The sequence below is a fragment of the Ovis canadensis genome, chromosome 14, assembly GCF_042477335.2.
Source record: "Ovis canadensis isolate MfBH-ARS-UI-01 breed Bighorn chromosome 14, ARS-UI_OviCan_v2, whole genome shotgun sequence".
Taxonomy (NCBI): domain Eukaryota; kingdom Metazoa; phylum Chordata; class Mammalia; order Artiodactyla; family Bovidae; genus Ovis; species Ovis canadensis.
The window spans coordinates 64,479,396-64,504,842 of NC_091258.1; the positions used below are offsets into that span (position 1 = coordinate 64,479,396).

The window sequence follows — 25,447 nt, forward strand, 5'->3', positions numbered from 1 at the left end:
TCCTGATGCACCCCCCACCCCCAGGCTCCTCTGAAGGGAAAAGCCAGAAGGGGATGAGGGAGGGCTGTCAGGGAGGCTGAGTGTGCATCTGATCCAGACCAGTGGGGACCCCGGACCCGGTCACCCCAAGGTTGTGCTTTTCCAGACAAGGGTGTGTGTGTGCATGTGTGTGTATAGATGTGTGGGTATCTAGGTGTCTGTATGTAGCTGTGTGTGTAGATATGTGTGAGTAGAGGTGTGTGTGTGTAGGTGTGTGTGTGTGTGTGTGTGTGTGTAGGTGGAGAATCACTGCTCTAGAAGGCATAGGACTCAGCAAAGTTCAGGGAATAGAAATACAGACAGAGGGGGAAGGGGGAGGGGGGCCACTAGGGAGGGAAGGAGGAGAGGGGAGGCAGAGGGCGGGGCCTGGGCAGAGACCCCGCCCCAGGGCCACGTGACCCGGCCAAGTGCTCCTGCCTCCGGAAGAGGCCCAGCACAGAGCGGGAAGGACAGCAGAGCTCACACAAGGACTGCAGGGCTTGTGAGCGTTTCTGGAGAGGAAGTTCTCCTCACAGAGAGAGGGACACAGCAGACAGCAGGCACCATGGAGCCCCCGTCAGGCCCTGCAAGCAGGCGGCATGTGCCCTGGAGCAGGCTCCTGCTGGCAGGTGAGAGGGGACAGTTTTCAGGGAGGAGGCGGAGACTGGAGAACGAGAGACTGGCTGGTCCTTGGGGGAGACGGGGCTCTGAGAGGGGACAGGGGGCTTCTGTTCAGACCTGAGGGCAGAGGACAGTGGACCAGGGAGGGAGGGAGGTTCAGCCACAGGAGACTCTGCATGAGCTAGAGCTGGTGAGGGGCAGAAGGACTCAACTGCTGTAGGTTTTATGTGTAATTCTTCACTGAGTAATAACTGTTGAAGACTGATGATGATAATAATTATTTCTATCTGGGTGTCACTACAGAAAAAGACATAACCAGGACAGTAAACACTGTCCTTACCCGGCACCCTTAGAAGCTAACAAGCACCAGGCTGTGGAATTCCTGGGAACTCTCCTTCCTTCATCCCCAGGTACTAATGTCTGGAGCCTGGTCCAGGCCCTGGGTTTCAAGCAGGATCAGACAAGCCCCTGCCCTCACGAAGCCTGCGCTCTGTGGGGAGGAAGACACACAAGGAGAGAGATGGAGAGTGTGCTGGCAGGTGCTACAGGCGTCACGTGGGAACCAGAGCGGGGAAGGGTCAGCAGTGAGCACACAGGGTCTTTACAGCAGCTGGTCGTTGTTGGGGGCATCTCCCAAGAGGCCCTGAATGTGAGCAGGGGTGTGAGGGCAGCGAGGGGGTGGGCCACGGGACAGCTGGGGAAGCAGAGGAAAAAACAAGCCCAGAGGGGCTGAAGTGACGGGGGTCATGAGCTGACCTTGAACCACACACACACAAACATACCCACATACACACCCACAGTAAGGCGGAGGGATAAAGAGACCAGCTCAGGACCCAGAGCACCATTTTCCCATCCTCCACGCAGGTCACAATAGTAACCGATTTCTCTCTCTTCCCTCCTAGGCTCACTCTTAAATTTCTGGACCCCGCCCACCGCTACCCAGCTCACTGTTGAAACGGTGCCCCCCCTTGCTGCAGAAGGGTCAGATGTTCTTCTACTTGCCCACAACGTGACAAAGAATACTCTAGGCTATGCCTGGCAGAGAGGAGAAAGGGTAGACAACGCCCAGCTAATTGCATCGTATAGAGTAGATACTAATGCAACTACCAATGGGCCTGCATACAGCAGACGGGAGACACTTTACCCCAACGGAACCCTGCTGATCCGGAACGTCACCCAGAGAGACACAGGATCCTACACCCTGCTCGTTACAAAGAATGATTTACAGACAGAAATACAGACTGGACACCTCCACGTGCACCGTGAGTGCTTCCTCTCTGACGTCGAGGTGTTTGGCAGGCGGGAGCGGGGGTGGAGGGTGGTGGTTGAATTCTGTTCACACATGACTGACAGCCCCGGAAGTTGCCCCCATCCCCCTCTGCATTATGTCCCGTGTCGGGGTTTGAACATTCAGTGCAGGACACACGCTGTGGAGACAAACTCCAAAGGGTCAGAAATGCTTCCAGGAAGCCAGGCCCTGCAGACACTGTGCAGAGAGAAGGATGGGCTGATGGAGGGACTCAGCAGAGGGACAGCACTCTCAGTCCAGCCCCCTGGCCCCTCCCCGTGACCAGGACCCTGAGGAAGACCCTGCAGGACTCAGGGAAGACCCTGGCCTGAGGGCCCCAGGGATCCTCACAGAGAAGCTCAGCCCCAGGAAGCCCCACCCAGACCCTGTCCCAGGGCTCCTGCCTCCAGTGACACCGGGAAGCCTGTGCCAAATCGCTAGGCTCCCAAGCTGGTCACCAGCCAGGGCTCAGCCCCGAGAGCCACATTCGCTCAGGGGCACAGCCTGGTCCTACTCCTGAGACTCGGCATGGAGAGCACACAGGTATAAGGTCCCCAGGAATCAACCAAATGCCCTAGGGGAATGGAGACGCCAGAGAAATCTCAGCACCCCCAGAGAGGAACAGAGGAAGGAAGACACTCCTGGCAGCTCCTCAACCCGAGGGTGCCACCCAGGGAGCTCTCTCCCGAGGCTGGTTGATGAAACCAGGATAGATGCCAGGTGGTCTCTGAATCTCACCCACGTCTGTCCACCACTAAATGCTGCTGCACAATTGACCCCCGAGGAAGCCTGTGTTTCTCCCAGACATAGAGCAGGTGGCCTCACACTCTGAGCTCAGGTCCCCATGCATTTGTCTTGCCATACACAAGCATGCCTTATCGTTAAAGACTCTGTCTGGCTGAGAGGCGAAGGATGCCAGTTTTGTTTGAAGGTGTTTCTAGAGGAGGCTAAGGTATAAAGAAAGGGAAAGTGTTAGTCGCTCAATCACATCCCACTCTTTGCTACCCTGTGTGCTATAGCCCAGCAAGTTCCGCTGTCCTTGGAACTCTCCAGGCAAGAATGGTGACTGGGTAGCAATTCCCATCTCCAGGGGATCTTCCCAACCCAGGGATTGAGCCCGGGGCTCCTGCACTGGCAGGCAGATTCTTTACTGTCTGAGCCACCAGGGCAGCTCAGGGCAATGTTCTCTCTGTTATCTGCACAGCGGTGCTACCCTCACCCGTCATCACCAGCAACAACTCCAACCCCAGGGAGCACGAGGACACTGTGGTGTTAACATGTGGATCTGAGACCCAGAACACCTCCTACATGTGGTGGATCAACAGTCAGAGCCTCCCCAAGAGCACCAGGCTGGAACTGTCCAAGGACAAGAGGACTCTCACAGTAGTCGCCGTGACAAGGAATGACACAGGACCCTATGTGTGTGAAGCCCGGAACCCAGTGAGTGTCAGCCGCAGTGACCCATTCACCCTGGATGTCCTCTGTGAGTAACCTCTGTTCCTAGGTGACCTGAACTGCCCACCCAAATGCACATTGCCAGAGGCCAGTCCACACCCATCCCACTCAGGTCCGAGTACATGGGCCATCACCTCTGGACACCCAGACTGGCCATGACTTCCTGTCCCAGGCAAGTCCAGGCAGGTTCACCTTGAATGAAGCCAGGGAGGGGATGGGCTGCTCTGTGTTGGTGGCTGAGGATCACCAGAATATGATGGGAGAAACAAATTAATGTCAGACTCCCAATGAGTGAGCATGAAGGACCCAGGGCCCCAGTACAGACTAGGAACTTCCCTTCCCTCTGGTTGCACCAGGTGTGGCTTTCTGCTCTTTGCTCCAAATGGTCCGGAAACCCCACACTTCCCCTCAGACTCGTCTGACCATCCAGAGGGTACCTCAAGCTCTCCTGCTACACAGCCTCTCACCCAGCCACACAGCGCTCCCGGCTTGTCAGTGTGAGGCCCCGGCAATGCGCCCAGGCTCTCTATCCCCAATCACAACGTGTACTCTCAGGTCCTGCACTCCCTGTCTGGCCTGGATAGCACCACAGTCAGAAAACCAAGGTTCCCAGGGCTGATAGCACAGAGCTGTCCAGTACTAGAGTGTTGTCCCAGCAACCAGGCAAGGGTCCCCCTGGCGTGATCTGGGGGTCAGAGGAGATGTGCGTTCGTCTCTTTCCTGTTGTCACCTGAACAAAGACCCAGGGCCTTCCTCAGAATTGCCTTTACAGAGGTCACTGGGCCCCGAGACTGCGGAGGGAGCAAGGCCCAGGCCCCCTGACCCACTCTCATCAGTCACCCCTCTCTCTCTACACAGCCCCAGTGGCAAAACCCTCCCTCCAAGCCAGCAACACCGCAGTCACAGAACACGAGGGCCCCGTGATCCTGACCTGCCTCGCAGATGAGACTGGGGTCTCCATACGCTGGTTCTTCAAAGGCCAGAGTCTCCTCCTTGCAGAGAGGATGACACTGTCCTCAGACAAGAGCACCCTCACCATAGACCCCGTCAGCAGAGAGGACACCGGGGATTATCAGTGTGAGGCCTTCAACAGGGGCAACTCCAGCAGAAGCGACCCCCTCAGGTTGCGTGTGACTTGTGAGTGGCCATCATCGCCTCCTGTCTTAGTCGTTCAGTGGTGTCCGACTCTTTGTGACACCACGGACTTGAGCTCACTAGGCTACTCTGTCCATGGGATTTCCCAGGCAAGAACCCTGGAGTGGGGTGCCATTTGCTACTCCAGGGGATCATCCTGACCCAAGGATCGAACCCGAGTCTACTGCACTGCAGGCGCTCTTCCCGTATAGGCCACCAGGGAAGCCCATTTTAACCTGGATAAGCTTCCTTTATTAATTCCACCAACAGTTAGCCTATCATCTCATTTCCTCCACTTCAAGCAATTGGAACGTGTGCTGTCTCTCCCCTCCTCACCCCCTGATTTCTCCTGGCCCTCTGCTGTGAAGCCTCATTGCCAGGACCGCTGGAAACAGCACTAAAATCAGTCCCTGGGACTTCCTGGGCAGCCCAGCAGTGAAGACTGCACCTTCCACAGCAGGTGTTGCTGTGACCTCCTCCGGGGGATCTTCCCCACCCAGGACTGGGTCCCTGTGTCCTATGTCTCCTGATTGGCAGGTGGGATCGTTACCACTAGCACCTGCTGGGAAGCCCCGGTGAGTCACAAAGGCTAACCCTCCTCTTCCTTATGTGCACCGTGAGGTGTGGTGTGCACTCTATAGAGCTGTGTGAATACGCGCCCCAGTGAAGGCAGGGCCACGGCAGACGCGTTCAAGCAGGAAGTGTCCGCATGCTAGCTGGCACTGCTGTGATTGTGGGCTTGCCGGCACACTCGACTCCACGTCCCTCCTCCTGTCTTTCTTAGTTGCGCCGTCATCTCTACAATGCAAGTGACGCCATTGCTCCCCAGGATGGGCGGTGGTCGTGTGTGGTGAGAGATGGGGGCCTTGAGGACTGTAATTTGTGCAACATAAACTCCTACGACTGTGTGTTGTCTGTTGGCCGGTTAGGTCTCTGGTTTGCAGTTCTCTCACGACCCCTAGTTTCTCACTGAAATTCCCTCTGACTGCCGCATCCATCATTGAAAGCTGGGTGTTGTCGTGTCACTGTTGTGACCGAGCTATTTCTCCCCTCGATGCTGTCCATTTTGATTCACAAATCTGGTGGTGTTAGGTGCATGATGCTTATAATTGTTCGATTTCCTTGGTGAATGAAACATTTCTTGATACGTACGGTCTTACTTTGTCTCTTGTAGGCTTTTTTGATTTAGAGATTTCTGTATCAGACACTCATACAGCCACCACAATTCTCTTTTTATTACTATTTGCATAGAATATCTTTTTCCAACCTTAATTCAACCTTCTATGTCTTTGTATCTAAAGTGAGTCCCTTGAGGAGAGTATAGAGATGGGTCATAATTTTAATCCATTCTGTCAACCTCTGCCTTCAATTTCAAGGTTGAGGCTATCTATGAGTCAGATACTTCCCGATAGGAAAGAGCTTCTGCCATCTCACTACTTGGTATTTGTCCTATTAATTCCTCTATTTCTTCCTCTTTGGTAGTTAAGTGATTTCCTTTCTTAGGTGTCATTTTGATTCTATCTTTCCCTTTCCACATATATTTCAGTTCTTTTCTTAGGGGCTAACTTGAAGATGACAATTAATATCTTAAACAGGTATCTATCTAGTTGAAATATCAACTAGATTCTATGATGTATAAAACAGACGAGGTGCTCCTATCCATCTCCATCCCTCTGATTTTATACACATATTGTCATAAATTTCAGCCATCCTTATACAATGTGTGTCCATTATATAGATTTATAAATATTGTTCCACGAAATACCTTTCAAATGAGAAAGAAAACCAAGTGATTGCAAGAAAGACAAGAATATTGGCTTAAATGAGATAGCTACCTTGGATCACTCTTAGCACTATCCTTTTTTCTTTAATTAGTTTTTTATTGGAGGATAAGCGCTTTACAGAATTCTGTTGTTTCCATCAAACCTCAACATGAATCAGCCATAGGCGTACATTTACCCCTCCCTTGGGAACCTCCCTCCCCATCCCCTCTAAGCTGATACACAGCGGCTGTCTGAGTTTCCTGAGCCATACAGCAATTTCCCGTTGGCTATCTATTTTGCATGTGGTAATGTAAGTTTCCATGTTACTCTTTCCACGCATCTCACCCTCTCCTCCCCTCTCCCCGTGTCCATAAGTCGATTCTCTGTGTCTGTTTCTCCATTGCTGCCCTGTGAGTAAATTCTTCAGGACCATTTTTCTAGATTCCGTATATATGCGTTAGAATACGGTATTTATCTTTCTTTTTCTGGCTTACCTCACTCTGTATAATAGGTTCTAGGTCCATCCACCTCATTAGAACTGACTCAAAGGCGTTCCTTTTTGTGGCTGAGTATACTCCATTGTGTCTGTGCACCACAATTTCTTTATCCATTGATCACTCGATAGACATCTAGGTTGCTTTCACGTTCCAGCTCTTGTAAATAGTGCTGCAATGAACAGTGGGTCACAGGTGTCTTTTTCAGTTTTGGTTTCCTCGGGATATGTGCCCAGCAGTGGGATTGCTGGGTCATATGTTGGTTTTATTCCTAGTTTTTTTAAGGAGTCTCCATTCTGTCTTCCATAGTGGCTGTATCAATTTACATTCCCACCAACTGTACAAGAGCATTCCCTTTTCTTACACCGTCTCCAACATTTATAGTTGGTCGACTTTGATGATGGCCATTCTGACTGGTATGAAGTGATATCTCATTGTAGTTTTGATTTGCATTTCTCTAAGAATGAGCCATGTTGAGCATCTTTTCATGTGTTTGTTACCCATCTCTATGCAACCTAGACAGCATGTTTAAAAGCAGAGACATTACTTTGCCATAAAGGTCTGTCTAGTCAAGGCTATGGTTTTTCCAGTGGTCATGTATGGATGTGAGAGTTGGACTGTGGAGAAAGCTGAGCACTGAAGAATTGATGCTTTTGAACTGTGGTGTTGGAGAAGACTCTTGAGAGTCCCTTGGACTGCAAGGAGATCCAACCAGTCCATTCTAAAGGAGATCAGTCCTGGGATTTCTTTGGAAGGAATGATGCTAAAGCTGAAACTCCAGTACTTTGGCCACCTCATGCGAAGAATTGACTCATTGAAAAAGACTCTGATGCTGGGAGGGGTTGGGGGCAGGAGGAGAAGGGGACGACAGAGGATGAGATGGATGGATGGCATCACCGACTTGCTGGGTGTGAGTCTCAGTGAACTCCAGGAGTTGGTGATGGACAGGGAGGCCTCGAATGCTGTGATTCATGTGGTCACAAAGGGTCAGACACGACTGAGCAACTAAACTGACTGACTGATGTCTTCTTTGGAGAAGTGTCTGTTTAGGTCTTTTTCCCACTTTTTGATTGGGTTGGGTTTTTTTTTTTTTCTGGTATTGAGTTGTATGAGCTGCTTGTTTATTTTGGAACTTAACCCTTTGTCAGTTATTTAATTTGCTATTATTTTCTCCCATTCTGAGAGTTGTATTTTCACCTTACCATCAAAGGTCCGTGTAGTCAATGCTATGATTTCTCCTGTGGTCATGTATGGATGTGAGAGTTGGACTGTGAAGAAAGCTGAGCGCCGAAGAATTGATGCTTTTGACCTGTGGTGTTGGAGAAAACTCTTGAGACTCCCTTGGACCACAAGGAGATCCAACCAGTCCATTCTGAAGGAGATCAACCCTGGGATTTCTTTGGAGGGAATGATGCCAAAGCTGAAACTCCAGCACTTTGGCCACCTCATGCAAAGAGTTGATTCATTGGAAAAGACTCTGATGCTGGGAGGGATTGGGGGCAGGAGGAGAAGGGGACGACAGAGGACGAGATGGCTGGATGGCATCACTGACTGGATGGACGTGAGTCTGGGTGAACTCCAGGAGTTGGTGATGGACAGGGGGACCTGGCGTGCTGCGATTCATGGGGCTGCAAAGAGTCAGACACGACTGAGCATCTGAACTGAACTGAACTGATAGTTTCCTTTGCTGTGTAAATGTTTTAAGTTTAATCAGGTCCCACTTGTTTACTTTTGTTTTTTTTGCCATGACTCTAGGAGGTGTGTCATAGAGGATCTTGCTTTGGTTTATGTCATCGAGTGTTCTGCCTATAGTTTCCTCTAAGAATTTTATAGTTTCTGGTCTTATATTAAGGTCTTTAATCCATTTTGACTTTGTGTTTGGTGTTAGGAATTGTTCTAATTTCATTGTTTTACCTGTAGCTGTCCAGTTTTCCAGCACCGTTTATTGAAGAGGCTATCTTTGCCCATTCTATATTCTTGCCTTCTTTGTTAAAAAAAAAAATGGGTACCCATAGGTGCCTGTGTTTATTTGGGGGCTTTCTGTCTTATTTCATTGGCTATGTTCCTTTCTATGTATGGTACTGGCACACAAAAAATTATGTGTTTTTGTGCCAGTACCATACTGTCTTCATGACTGTAGCTTTGTAGTATAATCTGAATTCAGGAAGGTTGATTCCTCCTGCTCCATTCTTCTTTCTCAAGACTGCTTTGGCTATTTGCGGTCTTTTGTGTTTCCATATGAATTGTGAATTTTTTTGTTCTAGTTCTGTGAAAAATGTCATTAGTAGCTTGATAGGGATCACATGGAATCTGTAGATTGCATTTGGTAGTATCATCATTTTCACAGTATTGGTTCTTCGTACCCAGGAACATGGAGTATCTCTCCATCTGTTTCTGTCCTCTTTGATTTCCTTCATTAGTGTCTTATACTTTTCTGGGTACAGTTCTTCTGTCTCCTGAGGTAAGTTTATTCCTAGATATTTAATTCCTTTTGTTGCTAAGATGAATGGGGTTGATTCCTTAATTTCTCTTTCTGATTTTTCAATGTTAGTTTATAGAAATGCAAGTGGTTTCTCTGTATTGATTCTTTATTTGCAACTTTGCTAAATTCACTGATTAACTCTAGTAATTTTCTGATAGTGTCTTTAGGGTTTGCTATGTACATTATCCTGTCATCTGCAAACGGTGAGAGCTTTACTTCTTCTTTTCCCATCTGTATTGTCTGTTTTAACCTCTCCTTTTTCGTTTCCAATTTTGTTGATTTGATTCTTCTTTTTTTTTCCTTGATGAGACTGGCTAAAAGTTTGTCAATTTTGTTTATTTTCTCAAAGAATGACCTTTTAGTTTTATTGCTCTATTACTATTGTTTCTTTCATTTCTTTTTCATTTATTTCTGCTCAGATCTTGTTGATTTATTTCCTTCTACTAATTTTGGGGGGTTTTGTTCTTCTTTTTCCAGTTGTTTTAGGTGTAGCGTGAGGTAGTCTATTCAATGTTTTTCTTGTTTCTTGGGGTAGGATTGTATTGCTGTAAACTTCCCTCTGAGAACTGGTTTTGGATTATAAGAGACTATTATGAAAACTATATGGCAATAAAATGGATAGCCTGGAAGAAATGGACAGATTCATAGAAAAGTTCAGTCTTGGACTGAACCAGGAAGACTGGTTGAGTCTTCCTGACTCAACCAGGAAGAAATAAAAATCACAAACAACCCCATTACAAGCACTGAAATTGCAGCTGTGATCAAAAATCTCCCAAAAGAGAAAAGTCCAGGACCAAATGGCTTCACAAGAGCATTCTCTCAAACATTTAGAGAAGAGCGAATGCCTATCCTTCTAAAACGCTTTCAAAAAATTGCAGAGGAAGCAACACTTCCAATTTCATTCTATGAGGCTACCATTACTCTGATACCAAAACCACACAAAGACAACACTAAAAAAGAACACTATGGCCAATATGACTGATGGGCAGAGACGCAGAAATCCTCAACAGAATTTTAGCAAACAGAATTCAGCAACACATCAAGAAGTTTGTAAGCCATGATCAGGTTGGGTTTATTCCAGTGATGCAAGGATTCTTCAATATACGCTAAGCAATCAATGTGATATATCATATTAACAAATTGAAAGATGAAAACCATGTGATCATCTCAATAGATGCAGAAAAAGCCTTTGACAAAATTCAGCACCCATTTATGATGACAACTCTTCAGAAAATGGGCATAGAAGGAACCTACCTCAACATAGTAAAGGCCACATATGAGAAGCCTACAGCAAGCATTATTCTCAATGGTGAAAAACTGAAAGCATTCCCCCTAAGATCAGAAACAAGACAAGGTGTCCACTTCCAGCACTGTTATTCAGCATCGATCTGGAAGTCCTGGCTACAGCAGTCAGAGAAGAGAACGAAAGAAAAGGAATCCAGATGGGAAAGGAAGTAAAGCTCTCACTGGAATGTATTTTTCCATCCTCTCGCTTTCAGTCTGCCTGTGTCTTTAGGTCTGAAGTGGGTTTCTGGTGGACCGCGTATATATGGGTCTTGTGTTTGTATCCATTCAGCCAGTTGTCTTTTGGTTGGAGCTGCCAGTGATCAGCTGTTGTGCTGTCCGCCATCCGTGTTCTGTGTGGATCTGTATATTCTTTTCCGCTGGTCAGGTCCTCCTCTCCACTCTCAGCTGGTGTTCTGCATGCACTCCTGTCTCTGAAGGTGTGTTCCTGATGCATCTGTGGAGAGAGACGTACTCCACGTCCCCGCTCTTGTTCTTCTCCTGACCTCTGTTCTTTATACATTCCTGTGGCTTTGAGTTACTGTCCAGTGTTTGAACAGTCATCTTAAAGGATCCCCTTTACGTTTCATATGAGGCACGTCTCCAAGGAATAAACTCCCTTGACCATTGTTTATCTACGAAAGTCCTAATTTGAGCTTCAGTGGAGAAGACTTTTTCTGTGCATTGCTTTCCTGGTTGAAATCTTCCAATAGGACTTAATTCAGCCATCCCAATATCTTCTGGCCCCCTGATCTCTGATGTGAAATTTGCTTTCACTTTGTTGAAGATGCCTTGTACGTGATAAGCCACTTCTCTCTCGCAGCTTTAATCGCTTCCTCTTTTGCTCAGTATTTCAGCAGTTTGACTAAATTGTGTCACACCATCTGAATCGTGAAACGTCCTTTTGTGGAGCCTGAACCACCCTTGATAGGTAATCTCCCATCTGGCTTGGAAAGCTTTAAGACATTAATTTTAACCATTTTTTTTTCAGTGCTTTCCTCTCTCTCTTCTACTTCAAAAACTGCCATTCTGCACATGTTTGTCCACTTGATGGAGTTCTGCATAATACTTTGCCTGGAGTCACCAGTCCTCATTTTTTCTTCCTTTCTAATCCCCAGTCTGAATAATTTCTTTTGTGTTTTTTTTTCTTTTTCTACACGTTCATGGATTCTTTCTTCCACCTGCTCAAATGTGCTGAGGAATCACCCTTCCAAGTTACTGTTTTCACTTCTTATACTTTAGCTCCAAATTTTCTTCAACCCTGTTTAAATAATTTAACAACGAGGAAGAAAACATCTTTCTTGAGAAGCAGGTTCTCCTTAGACCTGCCCAGTATGGAAACAGCCATCCCCTCACACTGAGGACTCCAGTGCTTTGACATGGACCTTGATTATATAGCTAGCTGAGTCAATCTCAGACAAGCACATTAGGAGTGGAAAACCAGAACAGAGAGGAGGCTAGTTTTGGACCCTGAGAAGGAAGGCTCATCCCACGGAGCTCTCAGGTGGGATCAGCCAAGGAACTGGACTTGTCCTCAAGTTTGATGTCCCCTCTTCCCTCTCTAGGGGCTTCACAGGTGGGGCTAGTGGTAAAGAACCAAAGAACCTGCCTGCCAGTGCCTGTCCCTGAGACTAAGAGATGCAGGTTCAGTCCCTGGGTCGGGAAGATCCCCTGGAGGAGGAAATGGCAACTCACTCCAGTATTCTTACCTGGAGAATTCCATGGACAGAGGCATCAGTCCAAGAGATGTGGAACCACAGGCAAAGGTCATGCTGTTCGGTAGTCAGTCCCTACCTCTGAGAAAGCCCATGAGCATTCCAGTCCAGGTGCAAACAGATCATGGGGACACGCATCCAGTGGTCAGTGAATTGATGAGCGGAGTTTACGGCTCCCTGAGAAGGGGATGCTGCCCCACACAATCATCAGTGTCAGGACAGAGGATGCAGGATCCCCCCAGTGTAGAGTCTCCCCACCATCAGAGTCTGCAGATGAGACCCCAGCTCCTCAGCTGGGCTCTCTAAGTGACCCTCAGCACCTCTACACCTTCCCTGGTGATTTCACAGGAAGTGGGTGTGTAATGAATGCAAATGATGAGAATGTGGTCTCCTTTCAGAGCCTGTAGAACAATGTGTCCAATTAATTGTTCAAAACTTAGCTCATCTTGTCGTAGTTTGGGTATTATTTGTGAGAGTTGTTTGACTGTGGGCAGCACACTGGATCTTGTGCCTCAGTTTCCTCATCTTAAACCTGGAGAAGAACAGCTGGATTTTAGCACTGTTCAGAGGCTGTTCACCAGGAGGTTGATGAGATATAAAATCCTTCCCCAGGTCCCTCCACAGAGTCAGCATGCAAGAAACATTTTCACTGGTGATATTTTGGTTTTCAACACGGTGGTTTTTGACTGTAAAGCCAGACAACTTGCTTGCATTTTGTTGCACCCGCCACTAGTTCTGTGGCTTCCGGTGATCTACTGAACTACTGTGTGTCTCAGATCTGTGTGTACAGTGGGGATGACAGCCCCTCCCTCATGCGGACGGAAAGAGCCGGGTGTAAATGTTTTCACCATGTGCAAAGTCACACAGGAAGAGCTGGAAACATTGGCTCATATGATTAACCAGTCAGTGTTAGTGGACTGGAGAGGACCTGCCCTCCACCACGCACAATAGTGATGAAACGAAAAAATCAGAGGGCGGGGGCATAATGTGAGAAGAAAAGAGTCCTTCAGAGGAAAATGAACAGGACTTGGAAATGGCTACAGTGAGAGAATGGAGAGTGAGAGCAAGCCCAGGGTTTCAAATCTGATAAAGAGTAAAATGATGCAACCACGTGCGGCAGGAGAGTCCGGAAGACACTGTGATGACAAAACATGCAACCACATACCGATCTCAGAGCATTCCCTTCCTGCTAACCAGGCCCTCTCCCTGTAAGACTCCCCCTGGTGCTCCCTCCAGTGAACTGGGAGCTCATTTCCCCTCTCTGTTTCTCTTCTGCTTTCAGGGAGAGAAAACAGCCGAGCCCTCGGTGTGGGGGCCATTACTGGCATCGTGATTGGGGTCCTGCTTGTGCTGACGCTGCTGGCTGTCCTGGGGCATTTGATTTTCCTTCACAGGTACAGTGGCATTCCCAGATGCTGCTCCTGCCCCAGGTTGACCCTAGTCCTAGAGGAAGGACACCCCATCCTCCATTTCAGGCCTGGATCTCCAGGACCTCCCCACTTCCCCACGGATATTCTCTCTCGTCCTCAGTTCCTGCCTCATCTGGTATTGACCTGTGGCAGCTTCCTTAACACCGTGCTCATTTATTTTGTTATTTAGTCGCGAAGTTGGGTCCATCTCTTTCCCACTCCTTGGACTCCTGTGTCCATGGAATTTCCAGGCAGGAATACTGGAGTGGGTTGCCATTTCCTTCCCCAGGGAATCTTCCTGACCTAGGGATCGAACCTGCGTCTCCTGCATTGGCAAGCGGATTCTTTATCTCTGAGCCACCAGGGAAGCCTCATCTATCAGTTAACAAAATTAAGACCCCTCCATGTCCTAGTTCCCTATATGTAGGCTGGAGGTAGTAAGTACTCAGAAAAAAGTATCTCCTGTATATTTAAATCCAGCTACTCTGAGGGGCAGTCACGGGGCCAGGGTCTGAGGGGCATCCTGACCAAGGTCACGCTTGGCCAGAGAGTGGAAGTCTGGACAGGCCATGTGGGGTCAAACGCCCCCAGCTGGCAGATGCGTTAACAACAGCCCCGGATCATGAGACAGAACATTGTGCCAGGTCTAGGGGAGGTGGGATGTCTTTACACTTCAGGTCCAGGTGATGGAGACAGAGGACAAGGCCGCTGTCACATTTCAGCAGCTCCTGGGTGAGGGCAGGGGGCCACAGCAGCGACACTGCCCTCAGTGAGACCCCAGAGTCAATGGCTTCCGTTTCCTCCCCACGCACTGGCCCTGCTCTCCCCATAAGCGTGATGCGTCCACTCAGACAAAGCTTTGGATGGATGGATACCTTTCCCAGAGCCCTGGTTCCTTCAGTGGCCACTTTCTTCTGAACCCTATTAGCCTATGGTCCTGTCCCTCTCGACTCGTGGCAGATACGGCTTCATAAGGACTTTCCTCAGCTTCCTTGCTGGGGTCTCCCCTCTCAGTGGCCTTGGTGGAGAAAGGAGGAGTTCAGCCCCTACTTGGATGTGGGGGTCCTCCTGTCCCGTGTTCTGAGACCAAAGCCCTGACCTCTGTCTACACTCCTCACAAATATGCCTCTTTTGTTTTTCTTCCCTAACCCCGGCTGCCTGCACAACAGAGGGAACTGGCCCCCAGCGTCCACCTCAGGTGAGTGTCTATTCAGCCCAGCACAACGGGGTGCCCTGGGCAGGCCCTGCCCTGTCTGTTCCTGCCTGGCTCCCCCAGGGTCTCTGGCCCTTTCTCTGGGGCTTCAGCACAGGGGACCCCGACTGGCTAGTCTGCTTGTCTGGTGGCTTATAATCCTGGGAGGCTCCCTTGCCCTCACTGGGGCCTGAAATTGCCAGAGTGTCTCTTCCTTGGTGGGGCTCTTTCTCCCATGGTTCTCCAGAAGGTAGGCTCTCAGCCTCTCCTGAGAGAATGGGCTAAGCTTCCTCACATGCTCGGTGGTAACTCCTGTCTCCTCCCAGGACGTGGTCCCTCTGGCAGCTCTGTCTCCTAGGTGAGTACATGCCTTCCTTGCCTCTTCTCCCCAGCGTCCCTGCTTCACAGGCTCAGGGCAGGGGGACTGTCCAACCCTGACGCACTGTGCAGACCCCTTTCACTTGAGGGTAGTTGAAAGTCGCTCAGTCGTTGAAAGTCGCTCAGTCGTGTCCAGCCTTTGTGACCCCATGGACTGTAGACTGCCAGGCTCTTCTGTCCATGGATTTCTCCAGGCAAGAATTCTGGAATGGGTAACCATTGCCTTCTCCAGGGGATCTCCCTGACCCAGGGATTGAGCCAGGGTCTCCCACACTGCAGGCAGATTCTTTGCCTTCTGAGCCACCAGGGAAGCTCGTAAGAGTGTTTAGGACATAGTAAGTCCCACCAAGCTGGAAGCTGTATCCACTTCAGGGACGGGACCACCCACCACCTTATCCAGAGGCTGCCCTGGGCCCCTCACTTGACCTCAGGAGAACCTTGGAGTCGAGCCAGGATGAGAGTGGGCACTGGATCATCCATCAGGGGAGCCAGGCTAACAAGGGTGGGAAACAGAGCCCAGACAGGATTTGTAGTGGGGGCTGCAGGTTGGAGATGGCTGATCGGGAGAAATGACTCTCCTTCGCTCTCCTCTGATGCCTGCTTCCTCCATGCCCAGGCCTCCCTACGTGATGCCAGGCCACCAGCTCCCATGTACCAGGTGAGTGTGGGGATCTAGGTTCTGGTCCCATAAGCCCAAGGTGCAGAGGAAATGCCCCCTGCACACCTGGCTGTGTTTGAAGGTCCAATAAATAGCAGAAAGATGGAAAGGGGATGAAGGGGAGGTGGGTCTGGACCAAAAACCTCTGACACAAACAGACCCTGGGTGACCCGGGGCTGGGAAGTCCCTGGGAAGTCATCTGACAAGGTTACATGAGCTTGGAGGCGTCGGATTTCTTTTGCAGGAATTACTACACCCGAAAGGAGATGTTTACTGTCATATCAGCCACAAAGCAGATGTGGGTCCTTAGTTCCTCCAGACACGTCTCCTTAACAGACTGTGGGAAAGAGCTTACCTGAGACCCAAGACCCGAGTGAGGTGAAGAGGAAGAGCTTGAGGCAGAGAACCAGCTCTGAGACCTGAGGCTATTCGGGAACCTGGGCCCAGGCTCAGGGTCCTCCTGGATTCCTGGACACCCTGACAGGCTTCCCTGAACCCTGATGGACCAGAACTCAGGCTGCGATTCCCACAGTGGGGGGAGGTCCCAACAGGGCAGCAGACTGGGCCCGTGACCCACTGTGGACCACCGGAGAGATCTGAGTAAAGAGCACTTTCCTTCTGGCTGCAAAATATACTGCCCCTGGGTCCAGTCCAGCTAGAAATTCACCTGAATCTGTGCTCCGGTCTCTCCATGGTTCCTCAGGGAACACATTAGCTCTAGTTAGCTGACCTCCCCATCTATTCCCTGGGGGAAAGGAAGGGGAAGATTGTGAGAATGGAGGGAGGGGGCATGCTAACAGGAAAGGAGGGTCACCAGACCCTTCGCAGCCACGTGGGCATCGGCAGTCCTCACACTGCCCTGGGGTCCCAGGCACTTCCCAGTGCCTGCTCACCTGGCATGGGGTCTCTGGAGCACAGAATATGGGACCATCTGAGACCCACTAGAACTCGAGTCAGGAAGGAGAAGTCGTGGGTGAGACAGCTATTATGGGTGAGGCCCCTTTGCAGCCTCTTGGTGTCCTGAGCCCTCTGGCCCTTATCTTCCATGGGGACAGAGTCTGCAGGAATCACCCGGGCTCATGTGCACCACCTGTGGAAGCATGGTGTTTAAATGGAGCAGCAGAGGGAGCTACTGAGGGTATCTCAGGGGTCCTGGCATCTGGTCAACCACAAAGGCACAGCCAAAAGACTTCGTGAAAAAGAGAAGAATGGGTATGGGATAAGGAGGGATGGGGTGTGCCAGAGGGATGGACGTATATACACACGTGCTGTCTCCTCACAGAATTTTTCCGTAAAGGGTGAGGATGTTGGAAATGAACATTTTCCTATACTCCCCATGCAAACGCAGTTCAGTGGATACAGTGGCATTGAGTGTGCACACAGGTTGACCAGGACTCCAGTTCTAAGAGGATCCCTGAGCTGGGAGCTCGGACATGGAAGGATTCACCTGCCCTGCTTCTGCTGAGTCCACTGGCCAGCTCCAGGCCTGAGGCAGGGAGCTGCGTACCTGTGTGTCAAATGAATGAGCCCCTGGATCATACTCCACTGGGGCTGAGATTCGTGGTGAGGATGTTCACTGCAGAGCAGATGGTCAGTGTGAAAGGTAGGATGCTCGCTAGTGGCTGTTCCAGACTGAAAACAAATTTGCAGTGAAGTCATCAATGGCAGAGCAGGTCCTCAGCCTGTGGAAAATCAATGTTTCAATGGTGTTTGGATGTTTGAGAAAGAGGGACATGAAAAGAAGACCTGACAGCTTCGGGGATAACATTTAGTTCTGAACTACTCTTAGGAAACATTTTTTTTTATTTTTTATTTCCGGCTGCGCTAGTTCTTCATTGTTTTCCACCAGTTTCCTCTAGTGTGGTGAGCAGGGGCTACTCTTCGCTGCAATACGCTGGCTGCTCATCACAGGGGCTTCTCTCTTCCCGAACATAGGCTCTCGGCAAGCACACTTCAGTCGCTGCAGCTCATGGGCTCTAGAGCACAGACTTAGTAGTTCTGATGCATGGCCTTAGTTGCTCAGAAGCATGAGAAATCCTCCTGACCAGGGATGAAACCCGGGTCCCACACTTTTTCAGGTGGATTTCTATCCAGTGAGCACCAGGAAAGTCCTCTAAACAATGCTTAACTTGTAGGCAGACACTGGATCATCATGGCCACCCCACACAAGAGGTTTTCCTGGATACCTGCCACCCACAAGTGTAGGGCCTCCTCAGTATTCAACATTCCACCCCCGAGGTGTGCATTCTACCAGCTGATGAACCCACGTGAATACATGAACATGACCCAGCTTCCACAGCTTACATTGGGCTCACACTTGGCACCATAACTTGCGTGAGTTTCAGCAAGTGAGCAGCATGGGCTTCCCTGGTGGCGCCGTGGTAAAGATCCTCCTGCCCGTTCAGGAGACCCAGGTGTGATTTCTGGCTCAGGAAGATCTCCTGGAGAAGAAACGGCAACCCACTCCAGTGTTCTTGCCTGGGAAATCCCATGGATAGAGGAGCCTGGCGGGCTCCAGTCCATGGGTCACAGGAGAGTTGCACCTGACTTAGCAACTAGAACAACCACAATGTCAGGAAGAGTCCTGCTGCCCAAGTCACACCAGCAGGGCTAGTGAGCGCAGAGCAGGCGGTTGTGAGTCTGCAGGGCTAGTGAGTGCATAGCAGGTGGTTATGAGTCTGCAGGGCTAGTGAGCACAGAGCAGGTGGTTGTGAGTCTGCAGGGCTAGTGAGCACAGAGCAGGTGGTTGTGAGTCTGCAGGGCTGGTGAGCACAGAGCAGGTGGTTCTGAGTCTGCAGGGCTAGTGAGCGCAGAGCAGGTGGTTGTGTGTCTGTAAATTCAAAAAGGATGACATACATCGCTTGTTCATTTACCCATACTCAAATATGGAAACCACGTGTGAGGTGGCCATAATGATCCAGTGTCTGTTTATGAGTTGAGCATTGTATAGAGGACTTTCCTGGTGGCTCAGTGGATAGGAATCCACCTGCCAAAGCGTGGGACACGGGTTTCATCCTTGGTTAGGAGGACTTCACATGCTTCTGAGCAACTAAGGCTATACATCAGAACTACGAGGCTCCTCTGTCCATGGGATTTCTCAGGCAAGAGTACTGGAGTGGGGTGCCATTGCCTTCCCTACTCATCCTTTTATCCATCTTTTCACGAAGTCCTGTGGCTGGGCCTCTGTGTTTGGCCAGATGCCAGGACCCCTGAGATACCCTCAGTAGCTCCCTCCGCTGCTCCATTTAGACACCATGGTCCCACAGGTGGTGCACCTGAGCCCAGGTGATTCCTGCAGACTCTGTCCCCATGGAAGATAAGGGAGGCCCCTGGACCCACGTGACTATTATACTGGGTATCTCGAGCCTTTTGCATGACTGTTAGGGATGCTGGATGGGTTAGACCTGAGCCCTTGGGAAGTATAGTGCTGGGTTTGCCTGTCAGAGTTACCTCTGTCAATAGTATATTTATGGAGAACAGGAAGTTAGTTTGGGGTGACTGTGGAGCCCTAGTTCCTTCTCTTCCCTGGGGTTCACAGGCAGACAGATGAGCCCTCAGGTGACAGATTGTACCCTGGAGACTGGTCTTCAGGCTCCACTTGTTTTCAGCAGGACCCTTGCTCTGTTGGAAGCATGGGGAGATGGCAAAAGCTCTCACACCAGGCTTGAGGCTCAGACTGGAGGAGGTGGGAGGGTGGCCCAGGCGTTCTGCTCAACCTTGCTCCGTGGGGAGGGGCATCATTTGGAGAATGAGGGAAGAGGAGGCTGTGCTCAGGGGGCCTCCAGGCTAGGTGATGGTTGTCTCCAAGGTCAGGTACCAAGGGTCAGGACTTAACCATGAAACGTTCCCTCCAAGTGGTAGACAAGCCAGTTATCTGACACTCAGCAGCGGGGAGATACTCTGAGAGGACAGACTTAGTTCTCAGCCTCCTTGAGGACACCCTCCGGGTGCAGGATCGTTCACCAGGGAGTTATCTTGGGTGTAGCTACAACTAATACACAGACACAATAAAGTGCTCCCGATTCATAAACTAGAGCAAGTGGGTTATCCGTGAACACATTCTACCATGTTCATCTTTGTCATAGAATAGAAATGGGCAGGATGTCCAGCCGTCCCTTCCCATTGAGCCCTTCTTGCTGCAGCCCGGGGGCTGAGCACAGCAGAGACACTGTCCATGGTGCTGATGAACACAGGCCACCTGGAGACGTGGGAGTTGTGGTCTTTGAGTCACATCTGCTCTCTTTTCATTCTGAAAAATTGGGCATTGCTAGAAAAGAAGAGGCTTCTGTGGTGGCTCAGACAGTAAAGAATCTTCCTGCAATGCCGGAGACCTGGGTTTGATGAGCCTACAGAGACGGCAATGGCTATCCACTCCAGTATTCTTGCTTGGAGAATCCCATGGCAGATGTGCCTGGAGGGTTACAGTCCATGGGGTTGCAAAGAGTTGGACAGACTGAGCAACGTTCACTTCATAGGAAAGAAGAGGTGGGGAGAGCTGCAGGGAGTGAGGACTGGCTTCGATCTCCAGGGCTCAGGGCCAGTGACATTGCTGAGGACGTCATGGCAGGACTTAACCCCACATCAGCATGACAAAGTCCAAGCTGCCCAGAGCAGATTGCAGTGAGGGAAGATGATGACCCCAGCCTTGAGAGGAGTGGTGGGGAGAGCACAGAACCCTAAGAGATGTCCACAGCCTCAAGCCCACAATTTGAGAAATGTGCCCCATGAAGAAGGAAACCTACAGACGAAATCCAGATCACATGACTGGGAGATTATGGTGGGGAATATGGGAGATATATTGGGTTACTTGAAGATTATGGTGGGAAATGTATTGGGCTGAGTCCAATACATTCATATTGTTCCAAGGCAGGAGGGGCAGAGCCAGAGGAGACAGGAGGATGGAAGGAGAGCTTGGGGAGCTTCAAGATGCTCCACTGCTGGCTTTGAAGATGGAGGAAGGGGCCACGAACCCAGGAAAGCAGGCAGCCCCTCACAGGTTGGAAAGGCAAGCAAATGAACTGTCTGTAGAATCCAGAATCAACGGGGTCATATTCACACCTTGATTGAGTAGATTTGTGCCAGTAAATTTGTGGTCATCTGACCTATAGACACAGGTAGACGAAAGTGAGAGGATGGAAAAATATATTCCAGTGTGGGCTTTACTTCTTCTTTTCCCATCTGGATTCCTTTTCTTTCTTTCTCTTCTCTGATTGCTGTAGCTAGGACCTCCAGATAGATGTTGAATAATAGTGGTGAAAGTGGACACCCTGTCTTATTTCTGTTCTTAGGGGGAATGCTTTCAGTTATTCGCCATTGAGAATAATGTTTGCTGTAGGCTTCTCATATGTGGCCTTTACTATGTTGAGGTAGGTTCCTTTTATGCCCATTTTCTGAAGAGTTGTCATCATAAATGGGTGCTGAATTTTGTCAAAGGCTTTTTCTGCATCTATTGAGATGAGCATATGGTTTTTATCTTTCAATTTGTTAATATGATATATCACATTGATTGCTTAGCGTATATTGAAGAATCCTTGCATCACTGGAATAAACCCAACTTGATCATGGTATATGAACTTCTTGATGTGTTGCTGAATTCTGTTTGCTAAAATTCTGTTGAGGATTTCTGTGTCTCTGTCCATCAGTATATTGACCCATAGTGTTCTTTTTTAGTGTTGCCTTTAGATCAGCCCTGGGATTTCTCTGGAAGGAATGATGCTAAAGCTGAAACTCCAGTACTTTGGCCACCTCATGCAAAGAGTTGACTCACTGGACTCTGATGCTGGGAGGGATTGGGGGCAGGAGGAGAAGGGGATGACAGAGGATGAGCTGGCTGGATGGCATCACTGACTTGATGGACATGAATCTGAGTGAACTCCAGGAGTTGGTGATGGACAGGGAGGTCTGGCGTGCTGCAATTCATGGGGTCACAAAGAGTTGGACACGACTGAGCGACTGAACTGAATTTGTCTGGTTTTGGTATCGGAATAATGGTAGCCTCATAGAATGAGCTTGGAAGTCTTCCTTCCTCTGCAATTATTTTGAAAGAGTTTTAGAAGGATAGGCATTAGCTCTTCTCTAAATGTTTGAGAGAATTCTCCTGTGAAGCCATTTGATCCTGGACTTTTCTTTTTTGGGAGATTTTTGATCACAGCTTCAATTACAGTGCTTGTAATGGGGTTGTTTGTGATTTCTATTTCTTCCTGGTTGAGTCAGGAAGACTGAACCAGTCTTCCTGGTTCAGTCCAAGACTGAACTTTTCTAAGAATCTGTCCATTTCTTCCAGGTTATCCATTTTATTGCCATGTAGTTTTCATAATAGTCTCTTATAATTCAAAACCAGTTCTCAGAGGGAAGTTGATAGCAGTACAATCCTACCTCAAGAAACAAGAAAAACATTGAATAGACTACCCAACTTTACACCTAAAACAACTGGAAAAAGAAGAACCAAAAACCCCAAAATTAGTAGAAGGAAATAAATCAACAAGATCTGAGCAGAAATAAATGAAAAAGAAATGAAAGAAACAATAGTAAAGAGCAATAAAACTAAAAGGTCATTCTTTGAGAAAATAAAATTGACAAACTTTTAGCCAGACTCATCAAGGAAAAAACAGAAGAATCAAATCAACAAAATTAGAAATGAAAAAGGAGAGGTTAAAACAGACAATACAGATGGGAAAAGAAGAAGTAAAGCTCTCACTGTTTGCAGATGACTAGATAATGTACATAGCAAACCCTAAAGACACTAGCAGAAAATTATTAGAGTTAATCAGTGAATTTAGCAAAATTTCAAATAAAGAATCAATACAGAGAAACCACTTGCATTTCTATAAACTAACATTGAAAAATCAGAAAGAGAAATTAAGGAATCAATCCCATTCACCATTCCAACAAAAAGAATTAAATATCTAGGAATAAACTTACCTAAGGAGACAAAAGAACTGTACCCAGAAAAGTATAAGACACTAATGAAGGAAATCAAAGAGGACAGAAACAGATGGAGAGATACTCCATGTTCCTGGATAGGAAGAACCAATACTGTGAAAATGATGATACTACCAAATGCAATCTACAGATTCCATGTGATCCTTATCAAACTATCAATGACATTTTTCACAGAACTAGAATAAAAAAATTCACAATTCATATGGAAACAGAAAAGACCCCAAATAGCCAAAGCAGTCTTGAGAAAGAAGAATGGGGCAGGAGGAATCAACCTTCCTGACTGACTTCAGATTATACTACAAAGCTACAGTCATCAAGACAGTATGGTACTGGCACACAAAAAGACATGATTTTTTGTGTGCCAGTACCATACATAGAAAGAAACATAGGCCAATGAAACAAGACAGAAAGCCCCCAAATAAACCCAGGCATCTATGGGTACCCCCTTTTTTTAGCAAAGAAGGCAAGAATATAGAATGAGGCAAAGACAGCCTCTTCAATACATGGTACTGGGAAAACTGGACAGCTACAGTTAAAAGAATGAGATTAGAACAATTCCTAACACCACACACAAAGACATACTCAAAATGGATTAAAGACCTTAATATAAGACCAGAAACTATAAAACTCTTAGAGGAAAACATAGGCAGAACACTCGATGACATAAACCAAAGCAAGATCCTCTATGACCCACCTCCTAGAGTCTGGAAATAAAAACAAAAGTAAACAAGTGGGACCTGATTAAACCTAAAAGCTTTTGCACAGCAAAGGAAACTATAAGCAGGGTGAGAATACAACTCTCAGAATGGGAGACAATAATAGCAAATTAAATAACTGACAAAGGATTAATTTCCAAAATAGACAAGCAGCTCATATAACTCAATATCAAAAAACCAAACAACCCAAACAAAAAGTGGGAAAAAGAACTAAACAGACAATTCTCCAAAGAAGACATCAGTCAGTCAGTCAGTTTAGTCGCTCAGTCGTGTCCGACTCTTTGCGACCCCATTAATTGCAGCACTCCAGGCCTCCCTGTCCATCACCAACTCCCGGAGCTCACTCAAACTCATGTCCATCGAGTCAGTGATGCCATCCAGCCATCTCATCCTCGGTTGTCCCCTTCTCCTCCTGCCCCCAATCCCTCCAGGCATCAGAGAATTTTTCAATGAGTCAACTCTTCGAGTGAGGTGGCCAGAATACTGGAGATTCAGCTTTAGCATCATTCCTTCCAAAGAACACCCAGGACTGATCTCCTTTGGAATGGACTGGTTGGATCTCCTTGCAGTCCAAGGAACTCTCAAGAGTCTTCTCCAACACCATGGTTCAAAAGCATCAATTCTTCGGCGCTCAGCTTTCTTCACCGTCCAACTCTCACATCCATACATGACCACAGGAAAAACCATAGCCTTGACCAGACACACCTTTGTTGGCAAAGTAATGTCTCTGCTTTTGAATATGCTATCTAGGTTGCATAGAGATGGCTAGCAAACACATGAAAAGAAGCTCAACATGGCTCATTCTTAGAGAAATGCAAATCAAAACTACAATGAGACATCACTTCACACCAGTCAGAATGGCCATCATCAAAAAGTCGACAAACAATAAATGTTGGAGAGGGTGTGGAGAAAAGGGAATGCTCTTGTACTGTTGGTGGGAATGTAAATTGATACAGCCACTATGGAAGACAGAATGGAGACTCCTTAAAAAACTAGGAATAAAAACACCATATGACCCAGCAATCCCACAGCTGGGCACATACCCCAAGGAAACCAAAATTGAAAAAGACACCTGTACTAATGTTCACTGAAGGGCTATTACAAAAGCTGGAACATGGAAGCAACCTAGATGTCCATCGACTGATGAATGGATAAAGAAATTGTGGTGCACAGACACAATGGAGTAACCTCAGCCACAAAAAGGAACGCCTTTGAGTCAGTTCTAATGAAGTGGATGAACCTAGAAACTATTATACAGAGTGAAGTAAGTCAGAAAAAGAAAGATAAATACCGTATTCTAACGCATATATACTGAATCTAGAAACATGGTCCTGAAGAATTTACTCACAGGGCTGCAATGGAGAAACAGACACAGAGAATCGACTTATGGACACGGGGAGAGGGGAGGAGAGGGTGAGACGCATGGAAAGAGTAACATGGAAACTTACATTACCGTATGCAAAATAGATAGCCAACGGGAAATTGCTGTATGGCTCAGGAAACTCAGACAGTGGCTGGGTATCAGCTTAGAGGGGATGGGGAGGGAGGTTCCCAAGGGAGGGGTAAATGTACGCCTATGGCTGATTCATGTTGAGGTTTGACAGAAACAACAGAATTCTGTAAAGCGCTTATCCTCCAATAAAAAACTAATTAAAGAAAAAAGGATAGTGCTAAGAGTGATCCAAGGTAGCTATCTCATTTAAGCCAATATTTTTGTCTTTCTTGCAATGGCTTGCTTTTCTTTCTTATTTGAAAGGTATTTCTTGGAACAATATTTATAAATCTATATAATGGACACACATTGTATAAGGATGGCTGAAATTTATGACAATACGTGTATAAAATCGGGGGGATGGAGATGGATAGGAGCACCTCGTCTGCTTTATACATCATAGAAT

The 25,447-nt window shown here is 48.1% G+C and overlaps 1 protein-coding gene across 15 annotated transcripts; it reads left to right on the forward strand.

Moving 5' to 3' along the window:
* Positions 1-460: 460 nt before the first annotated feature.
* On the forward strand, positions 461-25,211 carry LOC138418917 (cell adhesion molecule CEACAM1-like). 15 transcript variants are annotated; one of them, XM_069550902.1, is made up of 10 exons: positions 478-647; positions 1,050-1,178; positions 1,542-1,901; positions 3,132-3,410; positions 4,241-4,519; positions 13,537-13,648; positions 14,833-14,861; positions 15,182-15,213; positions 15,850-15,891; positions 23,981-25,211. In XM_069550902.1, exons 1-8 carry the CDS (start codon positions 584-586, stop codon positions 15,211-15,213), a joined length of 1,284 nt encoding a protein of 427 aa, XP_069407003.1. In that variant the 5' UTR covers positions 478-583; the 3' UTR covers positions 15,850-15,891; positions 23,981-25,211. The 15 variants fall into 15 exon arrangements, with proteins under 15 accessions (XP_069407006.1, XP_069407008.1, XP_069407005.1 ...); XM_069550901.1 differs by lacking the exon at positions 23,981-25,211 and adding an exon at positions 20,758-21,464; XM_069550900.1 differs by lacking the exon at positions 23,981-25,211 and adding an exon at positions 16,136-16,521.
* The last annotated feature ends 236 nt before the right edge of the window (positions 25,212-25,447 follow it).